General features: G+C 41.7%; 1 protein-coding gene across 3 annotated transcripts in view; it reads left to right on the plus strand.

The window, feature by feature from the left end:
• The window catches only part of ALS2 (alsin Rho guanine nucleotide exchange factor ALS2), a 52,157-nt gene that overhangs the window by 15,350 nt on the left and 20,752 nt on the right, over positions 1-16,055 (plus strand). For all 3 annotated transcript variants that reach the window (XR_014518568.1, XM_083471942.1, XM_083471943.1), the window contains exons 8-17: positions 2,285-2,362; positions 3,518-3,700; positions 5,006-5,177; positions 6,957-7,137; positions 8,008-8,073; positions 11,481-11,643; positions 11,996-12,127; positions 12,425-12,553; positions 13,521-13,591; positions 15,535-15,601. Coding sequence is in view for 2 of the 3 variants with exons in the window: in XM_083471942.1 (XP_083328068.1) it covers positions 2,285-2,362; positions 3,518-3,700; positions 5,006-5,177; positions 6,957-7,137; positions 8,008-8,073; positions 11,481-11,643; positions 11,996-12,127; positions 12,425-12,553; positions 13,521-13,591; positions 15,535-15,601 (1,242 nt within the window). In the remaining variant the exon portion in view is untranslated. The remainder of the gene's footprint in view (positions 1-2,284; positions 2,363-3,517; positions 3,701-5,005; positions 5,178-6,956; positions 7,138-8,007; positions 8,074-11,480; positions 11,644-11,995; positions 12,128-12,424; positions 12,554-13,520; positions 13,592-15,534; positions 15,602-16,055) is intronic.

A 16,055-nucleotide genomic window follows, 5' to 3' on the forward strand; every position in this document is an offset into this window, starting at 1 on the left:
AGACAAGATGCTTCATAATATAATTTCAAGTCTGGCAGGGCAAAGCCTCCTCTTTCCTTCGCATCTGTTAATAACTTAAATTGTATTCTTGGCTTTTTACCCTGCCAGATATATCTTGAAATTACTTTCTGCCACTCTTTAAAGATCATAGTCCCTTTGATTATAGGAATCATTTGAAATAAGAATAACATCTTTGGAAGTACACTCATCTTGATCGTTGAAATTCTACCCCCAAAAGAGAGTTTCATCCTTCCCCATACCTCCAGATCTTTTTTAATTCCATTCCACACCGGTATATAATTATTTTAGAATAAATCAATATTTTTTGAAGTCTACCATATTCCCAAGTATTTTACCTTCTTTGCCACTTCAATTCCTGTTTCTTGTTGCATTATTTCTATTACATTATGGTCCATATTTTTTACAATGGCTTTAGTTTTTTTTCTTATTTAATATAAACCCAGCCACCTTACCAAATTGATCAATCTCCTCCAGCACTTCATTTAAACTTTTTAATGGATCTTCTATCGTTATTACCAGATCATCAGCAAAGGCTTTAACTTTATATTCATTCTGACCTACTGTCACCCCTTTTATTAGTTCATTTTGTCTAATTGAACTCAAAAGGACTTCCAGGGCCATTATAAATAGAAGTGGAGAAAGAGGGCATCCCTGTCTTGTACCTTTCAATATCTTCACTTCTTCCGTAATTACATTGTTCACAATCAGTTTTGCTCTCTGTTCTGTATAAATCGCTCTTATTCCATTATAAAAATCTTTTCCTACCTCCATATATTCTAAATTCTTTAACATAAATTCCCAGGATATATTATCAAAGGCCTTTTCCGCATCTACAAACATCAATATAGCTTGTTTCTCATTCCTAGCAGTCAGATATTCCAAAGTATTAATTATATTTCTCACATTATCTTTCATCTGTCTGCCAGGAAGAAAACCTGCTTGATCTTCATGAATAAATTCTTGCAATACCTTTTTCAATCTTTTTGCTAATATTCCCGTAAAGATTTTATAATCAGTATTCAACAGTGAAATCGGCCTATAATTCTTAACTAGTGTTAAATCGGAATCTTGCTTGGGAATAAATGTAATAAAGGCTTCTTTCCAAGTTTCCGGAATATCCTTTCCCTTCAAAATATTGTTCATAGCTTCTTTCAATGGTACCATCAGGATATGCCTCAATTCTTTGTAATAACTAGATGTAAATCCATCTGGTCCTGGAGCCTTCCCTTTTTTAAAGTCTTTTATAGCTTCTATTATTTCTTCAATCTCAATTGGGGCGTTCAGTCTATCTTTCTTTTCTGTCGGGATCTTTTGCACCTTTTTATTTTTTAGATATCTTTCTATTTTCTTCATATTGTTCTTTTCTCTATTCCTATATAAATGACTGTAAAAAATCCAAGAATCATTTTCTGATACCTTTTGGATTTTCTATCTCCTCTCCATCGATAATAATTTTACTAATTGTGTTTTCTTCCTTTCTTTTCTTGATTTGCCACGCAAGCCATTTGCCAGATTTATTAGCAAACTCAAAGTTCCTTTGTCTTAACTTTTTAATATTCCACTTCACCTCCTTGTTTATTATCATTGCAAATTGTGTCTGCTAACTAGAGGTTTAAACCAGGGATGGGAAACTTGTGACCCACCAGAGGCTGCAGTGTCCCCAATCCCTATCCGTTACCCTTGCTGGCCTGGAAGTTGAGAGTTCAACAGCATCTGGAAGTTTCAGGTTCCTCAGCCCTGATGTGACCGTGGTTTGCTTTAAAATCAAAATCAAAAGTGGAAGCTTTGGGCCAAAATCAAAAGTGGAAACATGAGCCCACAACTTGCTGAGATTTGTGCATGTTTATTAATGAGAAGCTCATGGTTTCCTATTGCATCTGAACCAAGCCAGACAGTTTTAGTGTTCTTTCTTCTTCTTCCAAAAATGGGGGCTGCAGAACTCAGTCCTGCCACTGTGACCCACTGGTTGAGGTTACAGTATTGGGTGGTGAGGGAAGGGCATTCTGCTCATGGCTCCTGTGGGCAATAGGTACTTAAAAGGAACTGGCCTCTGATCTATAGGGTGCTGAACTGTACAGCTTCATGCATTTACCATCCTGCTCCTAAAAGGAGATTTGCTTCTGTAAAAGGTAGGAAATAATATCTGGATGGACTTCTGTTAATTCATATAATACTGTAGTCTCCTAACATACTGTAATCTTCATTATTTGAAAATGTCTATCCTTTCCCACCCCACCCCCTTCCCCTTGATCTTTTTACACAGGTATATTCATGGGGCAGCAATACCTTTGGGCAGCTTAGTCACTTAAGTTCTCCAACCACAGTCCCTCGCCTTGCAAAGGTACTATATGTGTCTTAAAAAAAAATAATCAGTACTATTTGTGACATGGCTTCCTCCTAGAGCAATGGTGGTTATTTATGTGGACTTCAATCTTAACTAGCAGTTTTTCCTCTTTGCATTGTTTATATTGGTAGGGGTGTTGGCTCATCTTTGTGGACAGAAAAAATTGTAGGCTCTAGGACCCTGTGTCTCTCTTGATAGGGATTGAGGTTTTCCCTGCTCCCAAACAGTGCAAATCGGGAACCGTCCCCAACTTCAAGCATCAAGCTGAGCGAAAGAAGGTGCAGAATTTTCCCTACCACTTCTGCTAGCTTGCAGCTATAGTGAGTTTGAAATGACCCTGCAGTTGCATTGCAGTTCAGAGGGCCTTGGAAGTGCAAGGCAAATGTGGGGATGATCCTTGCCCTCCCGCTGCAGCTTTGGTTTCATAAAGAAGCTGGGACTTGAAGCCCAGCACTAAAAATAAGCCCCAGCCCTCTTGAGCTCGAAAAAAGAAAGGCTGGGGTTTGTTTGGGTTCAGCAGTTGCCAGGTATTTGAGTGTCTGAGAAACGCAGCAGCCAAAAAAGTCTTTACCACTCTTTCTAATTCCAGAGCCAGAAAGGAGAAGCTTTTGTGTTTTTGACCCTATACCTCCACAGCAGCCAAATAATCCCCAGATTTCCTCCTACCCAAAACTATGGATCATCTCTATAGTTTCTCTGAACTTCAGAGAGCCTCAAAAGGTCTGTGCAACTGAGGTGATGATCTCCAGACACCTTTGGAGCTCCCAAAGTTGGGAAGAAGGCTGGAATTCCATCATCATGCTTATCAGACTATGGTGGTGCACTCACCATGGCCATTGAAAATGTTGGAAGGCTGGATATAGGCAAAATAAGCTTGGAAACTTAAATCATGCAGGCTGTTAAAATCCCATTGCATAGCACTTAACTATTGAAACTGTACAGGGTTGCATTTTAAATTCTTCCCAAATTCTGGTACAGCCAAGAGCATCTTAATTGATTGAAACCTGTCCCTGCTGCTTTAAGCAGGTGTCAAATTTCCGCATGTAAAACACTAAAGCCCTTTGATGAAAGCCCCTTAGAAGCCCATTTTCGATTGTCAACAAGGATTTCCCTTTTTTATTATTATGTCTTTTTTTTTTTACTTGCTTCTAGGTGTGCGATGACAAAGGCATCTGGAACATAGCAGCTGGTCCAGATTATTCATTATTCCTAGTAGATGGCGAAGAGTTTCAACCTTCGTTATACTATAGTGGTCGAGAAGAAAAGAAAGAGAGTGATGTTTCACCTGAAGATAGCTGCTTTAAAACTTCAACACTGTTGCTAAACTGTAGTAAGGTATGAATTAAGTTCTGTGTCCTAGAAAACTTTAGGGCCTAGCAGTGGCATGATAGTGCCAAGATGCAGAATGGTAGGGTTTGGAAAACTGTAAGCTGGAGCTCATCTCCCCAGTGAGCCCAAGCCCCTTTCCCCCAAAAAATTCAAATTCTCTTGCAAAAGTCCTCTCTGCTCCAGCTGCTCCCTTCTCTCTCCTGCTCAAACCAACCTTACAGCAGCAGGAAGGCCTTGAGAAGGGGCTCTTGTTAGCCCCTCAACCCTGCTGCAGCAGTATGCCGGGCACAACAAATGATGAAAATTGCATTTCCCATAGTTCCTTGCACCTGGGGCCTGCTACTGTGGCATTCCTGTTCCACCAGGCCTTTGGCCAGGGCACAGCCTGACTCCCTCCCTCGGCAATCTTCGCGGAGCTCTGGCCCAATGGTTGCCAGTGGCTTGAATTAATTAGTTTTATAATGAATGATTTTAGAATGTTGTTTATGCTGTACTTTTGTACTGTTTTATTGTTGTTAGCCACCCTGAGCCCGGCTTCAGCTGGGGAGGGCGGGATATAAATAAAATTTATTATTATTATTATTATTATTATTATTATTATTATTATTATTATTATTATTTTATTTTAATAGGTATGGGGGTTTTAAAATAAAAAAAGAAAGGTGATGGACTTTTGCTGAACTCCTGGTCTTGTCAGTGAGACCATGACATGGCAAACTTTGAAATTACCTGGGATAACATGATGCTGGGGAACAGGTGTTGTCCATCACTAGTCAAGTTTTAGGCTTAGTTACAGGCTATGTTATTGTACAGTAGGAGAGGAGACTTCATAAAGGTGTTCTAGGAGGCTGCTTCAAGCATGCAGGGCAATAAGAAAAGGAGGGCAGCAGTTTGAAGGAGCTGATGTGATCACACTGGATATCACAGGAAACTGTGGTATAACGAGTCAGGATATTGGTGCCCAAACTGAGTATGTGTTGCAGAGATGGGGGGAGAGTATTTAGGCAGAGACATCAGCTTGTTCTAGGACTGATAAAGCATATTTTATCAGTCCAAGATTGTGGCATATGAATTGGGCCAATCTAATAAGTCATTTGACTGCTATATTTATTTTTATATCTTGATTTCTGGCTATATAATAAGGTTTCTGATTAGAAAGTATACATATTAATGAAACCTATCTGCATTTTGTGAGTGCTCCATTGTGTAAGGTGTGTAACACAGAAGAGCTTGATTTCTATATTATTAAGTCATGGTTATTTGTAAACCCCTTATCTAGGGGATTTTTAATACAGTCTGTCTTCCCTCCAGCTAGGGTACATTAGCAGTGTGATGGCTGGTGGGAATAACTGTTTGGCTTTAGTGGACAAAAACATTATGGGCTACATTGCAAGTCTGCATGAGTTGGCTTCAATGGAGAGACAGTTCTATTCCAAACTGAGTGCTATAAAATCTCAAGTTCTCAGACCCCTCTTGGGATTAGGTAAGCAATCTATGCACAGCATCCCTTTTCTGATTGTGACTTCTTTAGAAACACAACCTCTTGATGTTTGTATGTTCCTGGAAGGCAGTACCTGCCTCAATCTTGTCTTCTGCTTCATTATGCACCCAAACCTCTGTAATCAGATATCTCTCCCCTCTCTGCCCATATGCATGATGTTTTGCTGAGAGGTTCAGATAAGGAAAGCACTGCAAGCTGTCTTTGTGCTAAAATGAATCTCCTGCTGTTTCTCAAGACACAGCACTGCTCTTTTAATACTTAATACACCACAAGCCCCCTTCCAGGTGAGCCTCAGCCGGCAGCCCTGACTGTACAGTCATACCTCGGGTTGAATGTGCTTTGGGATGAGCGCGTTCGAGTTGCGCTCCGCGGCAACCCGGAAGTAACAGAGCGCGTTACTTCCGGGTTTCGTCGCTTGTGCATGCGCAGACACTCAAAATGATGTCATGCGCAGAAGCGCCAAAACGTGACCTGCGGACACAGGTTACATTTGCTTCTAGATGCAAACGGCTCCCGAACGGATCCCGTTCGCATCTAGAGGTACCACTGTATCTATAAAGCAGCAGTCCGATCTTTTGACTGCCTTCCATCATGTTGCAGTTGCCGCCCGCCCACCCTTGCCTCAGGCCAGGCTTGTCTGCATCTAATTTTGACATCATCCAATTGGCCTTCTAGAAAATAGAGGAATCTATTCCTAGGCAAGTTGAATAATGGGCATTCACTCACCCACCAGCAGAGCACACCTGCCCTAGCAAGCTTGCGCAAGATTTAAAACATGATACAGTGCACAATGTCTTTGATCTGGTCTGATCCACATTTACAAAGGCAATCGTTCGTTGGCTTCTTTAAAAAAAAATCAAGTCACATATTTGGTGGTGAACATTAAGCTGCGTAAATGCTCGTATAATGGGGGGCGGGTTAATTTCTACAAGTAAGTAGTCCTTTTATGGTCAGATAACTTTGAATATATGGAGAATACAATGTCCATTTTGGCATCTTCAGCAAAATGGATCCTATGTCAGAAATATCCTGTAATAGCATTAGAGAAGAAATGGAACAACGTGGACATAGTACACTAGATGCATTACTCAGAACTGTAATAGATCTCTCTTCTTTAAGAGTACACATTCATAAATCCATGATTCCATAGTGGAAAAAACTTGCCAAATGTCAGACTAACATTTGGCAAACTTAGAGGGAAGACTGGACACAATGTTGTGGCTGCTTAATGTTGAGCTTGTGTAAGTAGTGCAATGGTTATTAATACTGGTGGTGACCATTTTGTGCAGGGATTCTGTTCCTACCCTCCATTTGCATTGGCAGAGCATACATAAGCCTACAATGCCCTGTTACACCCCGGTCTGACCTCTTCCAGGTTCAAAAGCACCCATGCAGCGACGGTCATGCGTCAGCTGGTTGTGCACAAAATTGTCGCTGACTGTAATTCTAATCCTAATAGACAACAGCACAGTCCTAACCATGTCTGCTCAGAAGCAAGTCCTATTGAATTTAGTAAGGCTTAATTTCAGGTAAAGGGGGTTAGGAATCGCAGCCTTGAAAGTTGTGTGGTTTTGTTTTGCAAGGAGAGTGGGAAAATGGTTAATGACATTTGTTGGCATCTCCTTTAAAATGACTGCATGTATTGATAGCCTGGATTAATTCTTGTTCATGATATGTTGAACTAAAAAAAGTTTCCACTCCTTAGTGCACACCCCAGCCTCAAATAGCTCACTGCATATTGTTTGCTCATCTCCTCTGCAGATAATTTAGGTGCTTCGTCGACAGTGCAGCTGTTGCAGGAAATGGCTAGTATGTTCAGCAAGCTGTGTTACCTAATCGGTCAGCATGGAGCCTCTTTGACAAGCTTTATTCAAGGGTCAAAAGAGGCAAAGAACTTGGCTGTCCTGAAGCATTCAAGCCTCTTTTTGGAAAGTTACACTGAGCAAGTATCTCATTTTTATTCTCTGGAGATTTATTGTTTCAGGCACAACGCGTTACAAGGAAAAACTAAGATGAAACAAAGAAAGACTTGAAACAGCACACTTGCTATCACCTGAATTATTGACTTGTACTGTAGGGCTGAACTTTACACATTCAGTAAAGTTGGCAAGTGTTTGTTCTGGACTGTATCACTTCAGATTGCAAGCCTCCTTGAATTCTCCCTCATGTAAAATTTCAAGAGAAAAGTCACACAGCCAGCCACATTTGTGGCTGAGTTGACACTGAAATGGAATGATTGGACATTTTAAATGTCCAGGCATCATTTATGTACTATTGTGGATATAGTGGAACGTTAAAGCTGCCAGTCATTTAATCTTTAAGGTGCAATCCACCAGAACTCGTGGTGTGAAATTGCTGTTCATTTTGATGCATTGTGGCAGATGCTCACTGTGCAAGCCCTGTTGAAATGGGCATTGTGCAAAACATTCTTGGAAGGCTGCATCCTATAAGCTAACACCATTATTTCAAAGGGGGCACATTGTGCTTGTGTTACCCCTGTAGTCCCACATTGTGAGTCTTCCTAAAATAGATTTTCACCCATTTTTTTGTGGTGTATATGGCAATACTAGTGTGGGAGGAAGCTGCAGTGTGGGCAAGGTGTTAATGGTTATTGAAGCAACTATTCTGCAGAGAAAGATTATGCTGCAAACACAATGTGAGACTGTAGGGTAGTGACGTAAGTTTTCCATTAATCAAAAAGAGGTTGTTCACACTCGCTCCTTAGGACCTTCATCCAGCAAATTCATCAGGCTGATTTCCATTTGAAATGCCTAGGCTTTCTCACTTTTCTTCATTAATGTCTCTGATTTAGGTACTGCACTTCCTTGACAAACTTTCTGGTGATGGGAGGATTTACGCTTCTCTCCAAACCAGCAGTGTAAGTTAGTCCTTCTGGATGTTGAGTCTGGTGATTTGATGTTACAGTAATGTCTGCAAATCCTGGTGTATTGCCAATGTACCCATGTGTGAATCTGGTAGCTCTGCTTACTGTGAGTGCTAAGATAATGGTTAGTAGTGCAGCTGCATAGAATCTTTTACAATCCTTAGCAGGGGTTCTACAGAAAGAGAGAGAAAAAAAGGAAGAGAGGTAGGTAGGTAGGGGTGGTCTGTTAGTGTCTGAGGTTGGTGTCTCAGGTCAGTTCAGACTGACCTTTGGCTCTTGAGGTGTATATTTTTAAAGACCTTAGTTTTGCCATTTTAAGTTGTTTTAGACTGTTTTTAGTATTGTGTAATATTGCGTTTTAATGTTAATGTTATGTTTTAATTGTTATAACACACCCTGGAATCATAGGGTGAAGGACGGGAAACAAATTGTAATAATAATACCCATCCCACCTTCCCAGCTTCCTAGTTTGTCCCTTCCTTTTGTCAGAAATAATCCCAGAAATAAAGTTTCTTACCCTTTAGAATAATGAAAACCCTTTTAGGATGTCATTGTGAGCTATCAGTGCTTTGCTCACAGGAAAGGATCCTGCCCCTTAACAGGTGAAATGAGACAAATTTAGTAGAAATCCAAGTTTCATCCCAAATTCTGGCCCAAACAGCCAGCCTGTAATAAGCATATATAACATTTGGATCCTAATGTCAGGTATTGTGTGGAGTAATAAGGGCCTTATATGGTGGTCAGAATCTATTAGGTAGCTCTATTCTTATTATCTGTGTTGAAAACCATTAGAAGCATTAGTCATTTCTTCCATTATGGGTATCAAAGGATGTAGGACTGTGTCTCTCCAGATAACGGTTATATGCTTAGAATGACTGATTCAGGAAATGAGATCTTTGCAGCAAGATACCAATGTCAGTGGCTAATGATATGAGATGGTCTTCTGTGACTATTCCTTTGTACAGCCTTTTAAGTAATTCATCATAAAAGGGAAGCAGCAGCTCACCAGGACTCCTCATTGTCAGGCAACTTAGCAGCGTTTCCTTTGAGACATTAGCCGAGACTTGGTCTTACGATAGTTCTGATACTCCTTGATGCTTGTGTATTGTGACTTCCAAGTGTTGCTCTCAAAGCACTTTAAAAATGCAAACCATCCAGATGGTTAGTCTGGTGGCTGAGAAAAAGAGCTTCCTGATTAAAAAAGAGAGAGAGAGCACTTCTCCCCCCTTGAAGCTCGTTCGAAAATGAGAAGTCGTGGAACTAGGCAAGGTAGATGCGTTTGATGCTTCTGTGGCAGCACCTCGTTAATCATGTAGAGTGGCCCTGCTGTTTAGTTCACTAAGCTACTCCTTTGTTCCCAAAGCTTTGATGTGTCGCTCTTCTCTGCCTTGCAAGCCTTCCTTTCCAAATTTCCACCTTAACTTATTTCGTAGCTGTGCAAATTCATTGCAAGTTCGATGTTTCATTGCAGACAGCAACACAGAAGAAGTCAAAAGCAGTAAATGGTTGTGTTCACCAACGCAGTCTCGTGTAATATTTGAGTAGATTTTCCACCACTTTTAATTTAGCACTTAAAATTTGCGTTGGAAAACTTGAAAGGCTCTATTTTTGGAGGCACTATACAGCTGATAAAGGACGCGGGTGGCGCTGTGGGTTAAACCACAGAGTCTAGGACTTGCCGATCTGAAGGTCGGTGGTTCGAATCCCCGCGATGGGGTGAGCTCCCATTGCTCAGTCCCTGCTCTTGCCAACCTAGCAGTTCAAAAGCACATCAAAGTGCAAGTAGATAAATAGGTACCACTCCGGCAGGAAGGTAAACGGCGTTTCCGTGCGCTGCTCTGGTTCGTCAGAAGCGGCTTAGCCATGCTGGCCACATGACCCGGAAGCTGTACGCCGGCTACCTCGGCCAATAAAGTGAGATGAGTGCCGCAACCCCAGAGTCGGTCACGACTGGACCTAATAGTCAGGGGTCCCTTTACCTTTACCTTATACAGCTGATAGGCAAAGGGTGTATCAAGTTCCTTCGGTGATTCAGGAAATATACTTGGCTAGTGGTTAGCAGCAGTCAGCTCTGGAACGCTCTGCCCACTGAATTTTGTTGAGCATGGTCTCTGATGGTATTCAGATGCCAACTCAATCATGGCTTTTGACCTAGGCTTTTGGGTATTGTTACTGATACTTATTCATATGTCCATAGTAGAGGCTTTGCTTATGATGACACTGTGATTTTTATGTATGGATATAACATTTTGTTGACTTTCGCTGTTACCGCTCTGCGATCTTTGGATATAAATGGCTTAAATCTAAATAAAAAATGAATTTCAAAGACATGCCACAGGGTGGGGCAGGGAACACCCAGAACATATTGCGGGGGTGGTGTATGGTCCACAGGTTAGATACCTCTAGTTTAAAGAAAGAAACTAGTATTGTTAATAAGTAGTAATTTATGTATTTGATTCCCAGTAAATCCGTATCACTTCTAACAAGAGATAGCAAAATACACAGGCTGTGTTCTCAAGCAGCTATAAACCAAGAAGCTTGGTGTAATAAACCACACTGTGCCTGAACTGTGTGCAAGCAGGAAACAAGCCAGGAAAGTGATAGCTTAGGGTTACATTTGAACTCAGGTATGTGGTTTGCTGCTCCGTAAACAGGCTATGATCCATAGCCCTGCCGTAAGTCATGGTTTGCTGTTTACATACGGATCATGGCCTGTTTTAGAGAGAAACAAACCACAGTTTTGGGTTGGAACCTAGCACTTAAGTCATCCTCTTGCTAGTTTGTTTATGCAGAGTAGGAATGTTCAGGTGCTTGCACAAAGAATGCAGCTTTTGCACAGTATAGTTTATTAAACCAAGCTTCTTGGCTTACCTTTTATGCGTGAATGCAACTGTAGGATTTTATACAAGTGAAGCTTGATGCTCTAAGGACTCCTAGAAATTAATGCAAAACATTAGCCTTGAGTATTTTTTAAGTGCAGTAGTCCTGGGGTAGGTCTAACTCAGGCTTCCTCAACCTCGGCCCTTCAGATGTTTTTGGCCTACAACTCCCATGATCCCTAGCTAGCAGGACCAGTGGTCAGGGATGATGAGAATTGTAGTCTCAAAACATCTGGAGGGCCGAGGTTGAGGAAGCCTAGTCTAATTCATACTGCCTGACCTATGTATCAGTGAAAGGGCATGTAACCATGTATATCTGGGTCCAAAGTCACATGGTGGTGTTCCACAGCTGAAGCTAAGCAGATCCAAACCAGTTTGCAAGCTGCCTGGGTGGAAGGACACCTGGAAACCATATATAAATATGTTCTGAGTTCCACAGAAGAAGAGTCAGACATAAGTATAGTAAGTGTTGCACTGAAAGCGTTGTCAAAACATTAACACACATCTGTCTTTATACTGCAGGGATTTCTTAACTAAAAACCAGGCTTTGCTTCAGGATCTGTCAGAGACAAATGAGGAGGCTTTCCCATTGGTAGAAGTGTTAAATACTCTGTTTTTCTTGCCAATCCGACGACTTCATAATTACGCTAGAACTTTACTAAAGCTTGCTACGTGTTTTGAAGTGGTAAGTTGTTGTATAAGAAAGTTTCACTAAACAGGAGACATTTTGTGTTTGTTTTTTTGATCTCATTGCTAACATAATCATTCCAGGTAGCGTAATATTTTTAATCAGTTCAAAAAAAAGTGCAAATGCAGTTGCATTTGTTATAATAACTAAGTGGTTTATTCTTCATTGTATTAGTGTTCTTTTTAGTTACTTAAATATTATTCATTATGTTCAATCACAGGAGAAGTTGTTTCAGTTGATTTAAATATAACATTTTCAGAAACTGCAATTACTGTAACAAAATATTGCAATAGGTCTCTGGAAGCAAGTGTCAATTGCTAACCTTGTTTTGTTTGTTCCTTCTCTGTAGGCATCTCCAGAATACCAGAGCCTCCAGGATGCCAGTTCTTGTTATGAAACCCTTGCTGTCCATCTTAGCAGGAAAAGGAAAGAAGCTGAATACACGCTGGGCTTCTGGAAGACCTTTCCTGGCAAAATGACAGTACGTGGGCATTGCTGTAGTCTCTGCTAGCACAACTCTTTCCACTGTAGGATTCCATTTTTCCCACAGTGATGTCACCGTAGTTCCCTTCCCTTCCCTTCCCTTCCCCTCTCTTCATGGCTGTGGTGCTTCCAATTTCAGAAAGTATTGTATTTAGCAAATAATCCTAATTTCCCGTTACGGCTGAGATGCATGTAAATTCCATCTGTGATGAGTGCGCACTACTGTTAATGACACAGGGGTGATAATAGGCATAGTAGACCTAATTTGTGTTCCTGCCTCACTCCTCAATTATAGGATTCCTTGAGGAAACCCGAACGGCGACTAATCTGTGAGAGCAGCAATCGGGGACTGTCACTGCAGCATGCTGGGAGATTCTCAGTAAACTGGTTCATCCTCTTTAACGATGCCTTGGTCCATGCTCAGGTAAGCGCATACTGGGGATTAGAGCTGAATTGTTCCCGTTATACCTGAATGGATGGGGCACCTCACAGTAAAAGGATATTTTCAGAGTTCTGTAGCAGTCAGATCTCTCTCCCCACGCTCTTCAGAAGAACACACACAAAGACGACCTGAGGTCCATATGGGTTGTCGCTAGGTCTAGTCAGTGGCGGAGGAAGGGGGCAGGTCACCCTGGGTGCCAGCCTGGAGGGGTGACATTGCCGCGGGCAGGTGCCTCCCCCTTTGGGACACTCGCACGGGCGACGTACCAGGCCCCTGGGTGCCACACCCCCACGACCCCAGGTACCGAAGCCCCTTCCTCCACGACTGGGTCACGTATGGGTGACAAGAGCCTTGGATACCAAGCCTGTTCTGTCTTCCATGCAACGTAGATCACTCCCCACCTCTCTCTATTGGGGTTCTGAAACACAATTCAGAATTGGGTCTATTCCACTTACCCAGCCACCACCTCATTAGTGCCATTGATATTGCCGGCATTAGGTTTTGGAACATTATGTTTTGGGTCTTTGAACAGCATTGCCTCTCACTTGCAAAAAAAAGTTGAAAGACAAAAAATAGTTGTGCACAGTTTCTCCCTGTTTTCTGGTGAGACTGGAAAATATCTTCCATCGCTAGCATACAGCAGCACTATCATTTGCTGCCCCTTAAACAAACTTTAGGAACAGGGTATCCTATGCACTGAGCTCTGGTTCATAGAGCCCGTTATTTGGCATAAATATGGTTGCAGCTTTGCAAGCTGTGCAATTTGAACATATCAAATTGGGGGTGGTTGGGAACTCGTTAAGAGATATAGCAGTTGCATTTCAGCAGTGTGGCTTAACGTCATTCTGTTTCCAAAGGGGAAGAAACACTGAAGAAGGAACACCCACAAAGAGTGAATCTAATCCTAATAGGAAGGTTGATGCTTTTCCTCTTTTGCTTTTCTTTACAGTTTTCAACTCATCATATTTTTTCCTTGTCCACATTGTGGGTAGAACCTGTTTCAGAAGAGTCTGGTAATATGTAAGTATGTCAAGGCCATCCCTCAAATAGAAATTATTTTGTTGCTGTTGTTGATGAGATGAGTTTTTCTTTTGAAATGTCTTGGGTACTCCAGGCCTTTTGTGCTCTTTGTCTCTGAAGTGATACTCGACTTGCATCCTTTAAAGGCAGTGGTGGGGAACCTTGTGGGTCTGTGCAGCTGCTTTTTGACTCCAACTCCCATTAGTCTTAGCCAGCCAATGGCTAAGGATGATGTTCATCATAATCCAGGAGCTGCTGGAAGGACCACAGGTTCTCCAGCCCCACAATAATGTGATTATCATGCTTGTGGTTAGTGAGATAGTTATCACAGGTGTACATGTTGGTCAGTTTAATAATAATAATAATTTTTTAATAATCACAATTTTTATTTATACCCCGCCCTCCCCAGCCAAGGCTGGGCTCAGGGCGGCTAACAAGCAATAATAAAAACAAGTTGGATGAATTCAACTTAAAAACAAGATTAAAATACAACAATTAAAATATTGAAACACAAAAATATTAAAATGCAGCCTCATCACAGGAGGAGAAAGGGAAAAGAAAAAAGAAAGAGGGGGAGGGAATCAAATTGGCTCCAAGCCAAAGGCCAGTTGGAACAACTCTGTCTTACAGGCCCTGCGGAAAGAAATCAGATCCTGCAGGGCCCTGGTCTCATGAGGCAAAGCGTTCCACCAGGCCGGAGCCAGTGTTGAAAAGGCCCTGGCTCTGGTTGAAGCTAATCTAACTTCTTTAGGGCCCGGGACCACTAGGGTGTTGCTATTTATGGACCTTGAGGCTCTCCGTGGGACATACCGGGAGAGGCGGTCCCGTAGATACGAGGGTCCTAGGCCGTGAAGCATGTATTTAAGCATGTATTTAAGCATGTATTGGCTGGACATTAAGTCTTGTAAATGCAGATATGATGAAATCATCCAAACCAGTGCAGTCTAATCTGTAATTATTATTACTATTCTCATCCTCATCATTTTTGTTTTATTAATTGCCTTCTAGATTACCATCTCAAGGCATTTTACATATAAGATAATTAAAAACATAAAACAGTCAATGCATTTAAAACTAGACTAAACCCCTAGGAAATATTCCAGTGTCACTTTTGTAAGGAAGAATGCTGTGGCATTTCTTGTGTTTAGACAGGTAAGACTATTTATGCAATGTGATACTGGTGCAGAATTCAGTTTCCTACAACCTTTTTTCTTAGCTTGAAGCAGGCTTTCTAGTCCATATGGATGTGAGTACAGTCGTACCTTGTTTTGCAGCCGGGATCCGTTCCGGAGCCCCGGCTGCTAGCCGAAAATGATGCAGGGCAAAGCGCCATGTCTGCGCACACGTGTGGAGCGGTTTGTGCTTCTGCGCATGCGCGAGCGGCAAACCTGGAAATAACCTGGTACTTCCAGGTTTGTTGTGGACATTCACCGGAATGGACGCTAGACAAGGCAGACATTCGCAGAGGTATTACTGTGTAGGCTTGGCAGCTTGGTAATTTCTTATGAAACAAAAGGATGGCTGAATAAATCTAGTGGCTTAAGGATCTGGCATAGGTAAAGTAAAAGATGCCAGATAAGCATAAATACTTTACTTAACTTGCATAACTTGGAACTTCTTCATTTTATTTTGGTACAGAGTACAGTCTTCCTTATAATCACTAGTGATAAGAGACTGAAATAGGATGGAAGGTGTTAGATTACGTGGCACTTTACTGTTGCAAATGGAGATTCTCCATTTCTCATGAATTTAGGGAAAGGGGGAACATTGCTTTAAGCCAGAGGCTAGAAGGAAAAGGACAGAAAATAGAATTCGACTCTGCCCCTTTGCTTTGGTATTAATTTTTGCCTGTGCTAGCTACAGTTGTCTGTTCAATTAATTTTTTTTTCTTTTCTTATGTTCTTTTTACATGAATCTTTTCGTTTTTTTGGTCTTCGTACTAGGAATGGTTTGAGAGTCACTACACCAGAAGAACAGTTCATCCTTGTTTCATCAACACCACAGGAAAAGGTAGGCAGGCACAGAGACTGCATTCTCTCCTCTCCTCCCCTGTTTGCACCACTTGCCAGTTGGTTAACAGCAGGAGCATAGGAAGCTGCCTTATACCGAGTCAAACCATTGGTCCGTTTAACTCTATTGTGTACACTGACCAGCAGCATTTCTTAGGGCTCCAGTCAGCATACATCCCCAGTCCTGTTTGGAGATGCCGGAGATTATACATAGTGCATGAATTGTGGTCTTCCTCCATTACTTCTCCACAAGGAATGTGGGCTTGGCTTACTTGTGAGAGCCATCTTAAGTGCCTTAGCTACTTTGAACATAGAGTACCGCATTTTTCGCTCTATAGGACGCACCCACCGTATTTTTCGCTCTATAGGACGCACTTTTCCCCCTCCAAAAATTAAGGGGAAATGTGTGTGCGTCCTATAGAGCGAATGCAGGCTGCATGGCTAAGCCCAAAGCC

Source organism: Podarcis liolepis (genome assembly GCF_965112155.1).
Source record: "Podarcis liolepis genome assembly, chromosome: 1".
Lineage (NCBI taxonomy): Eukaryota > Metazoa > Chordata > Lepidosauria > Squamata > Lacertidae > Podarcis > Podarcis liolepis.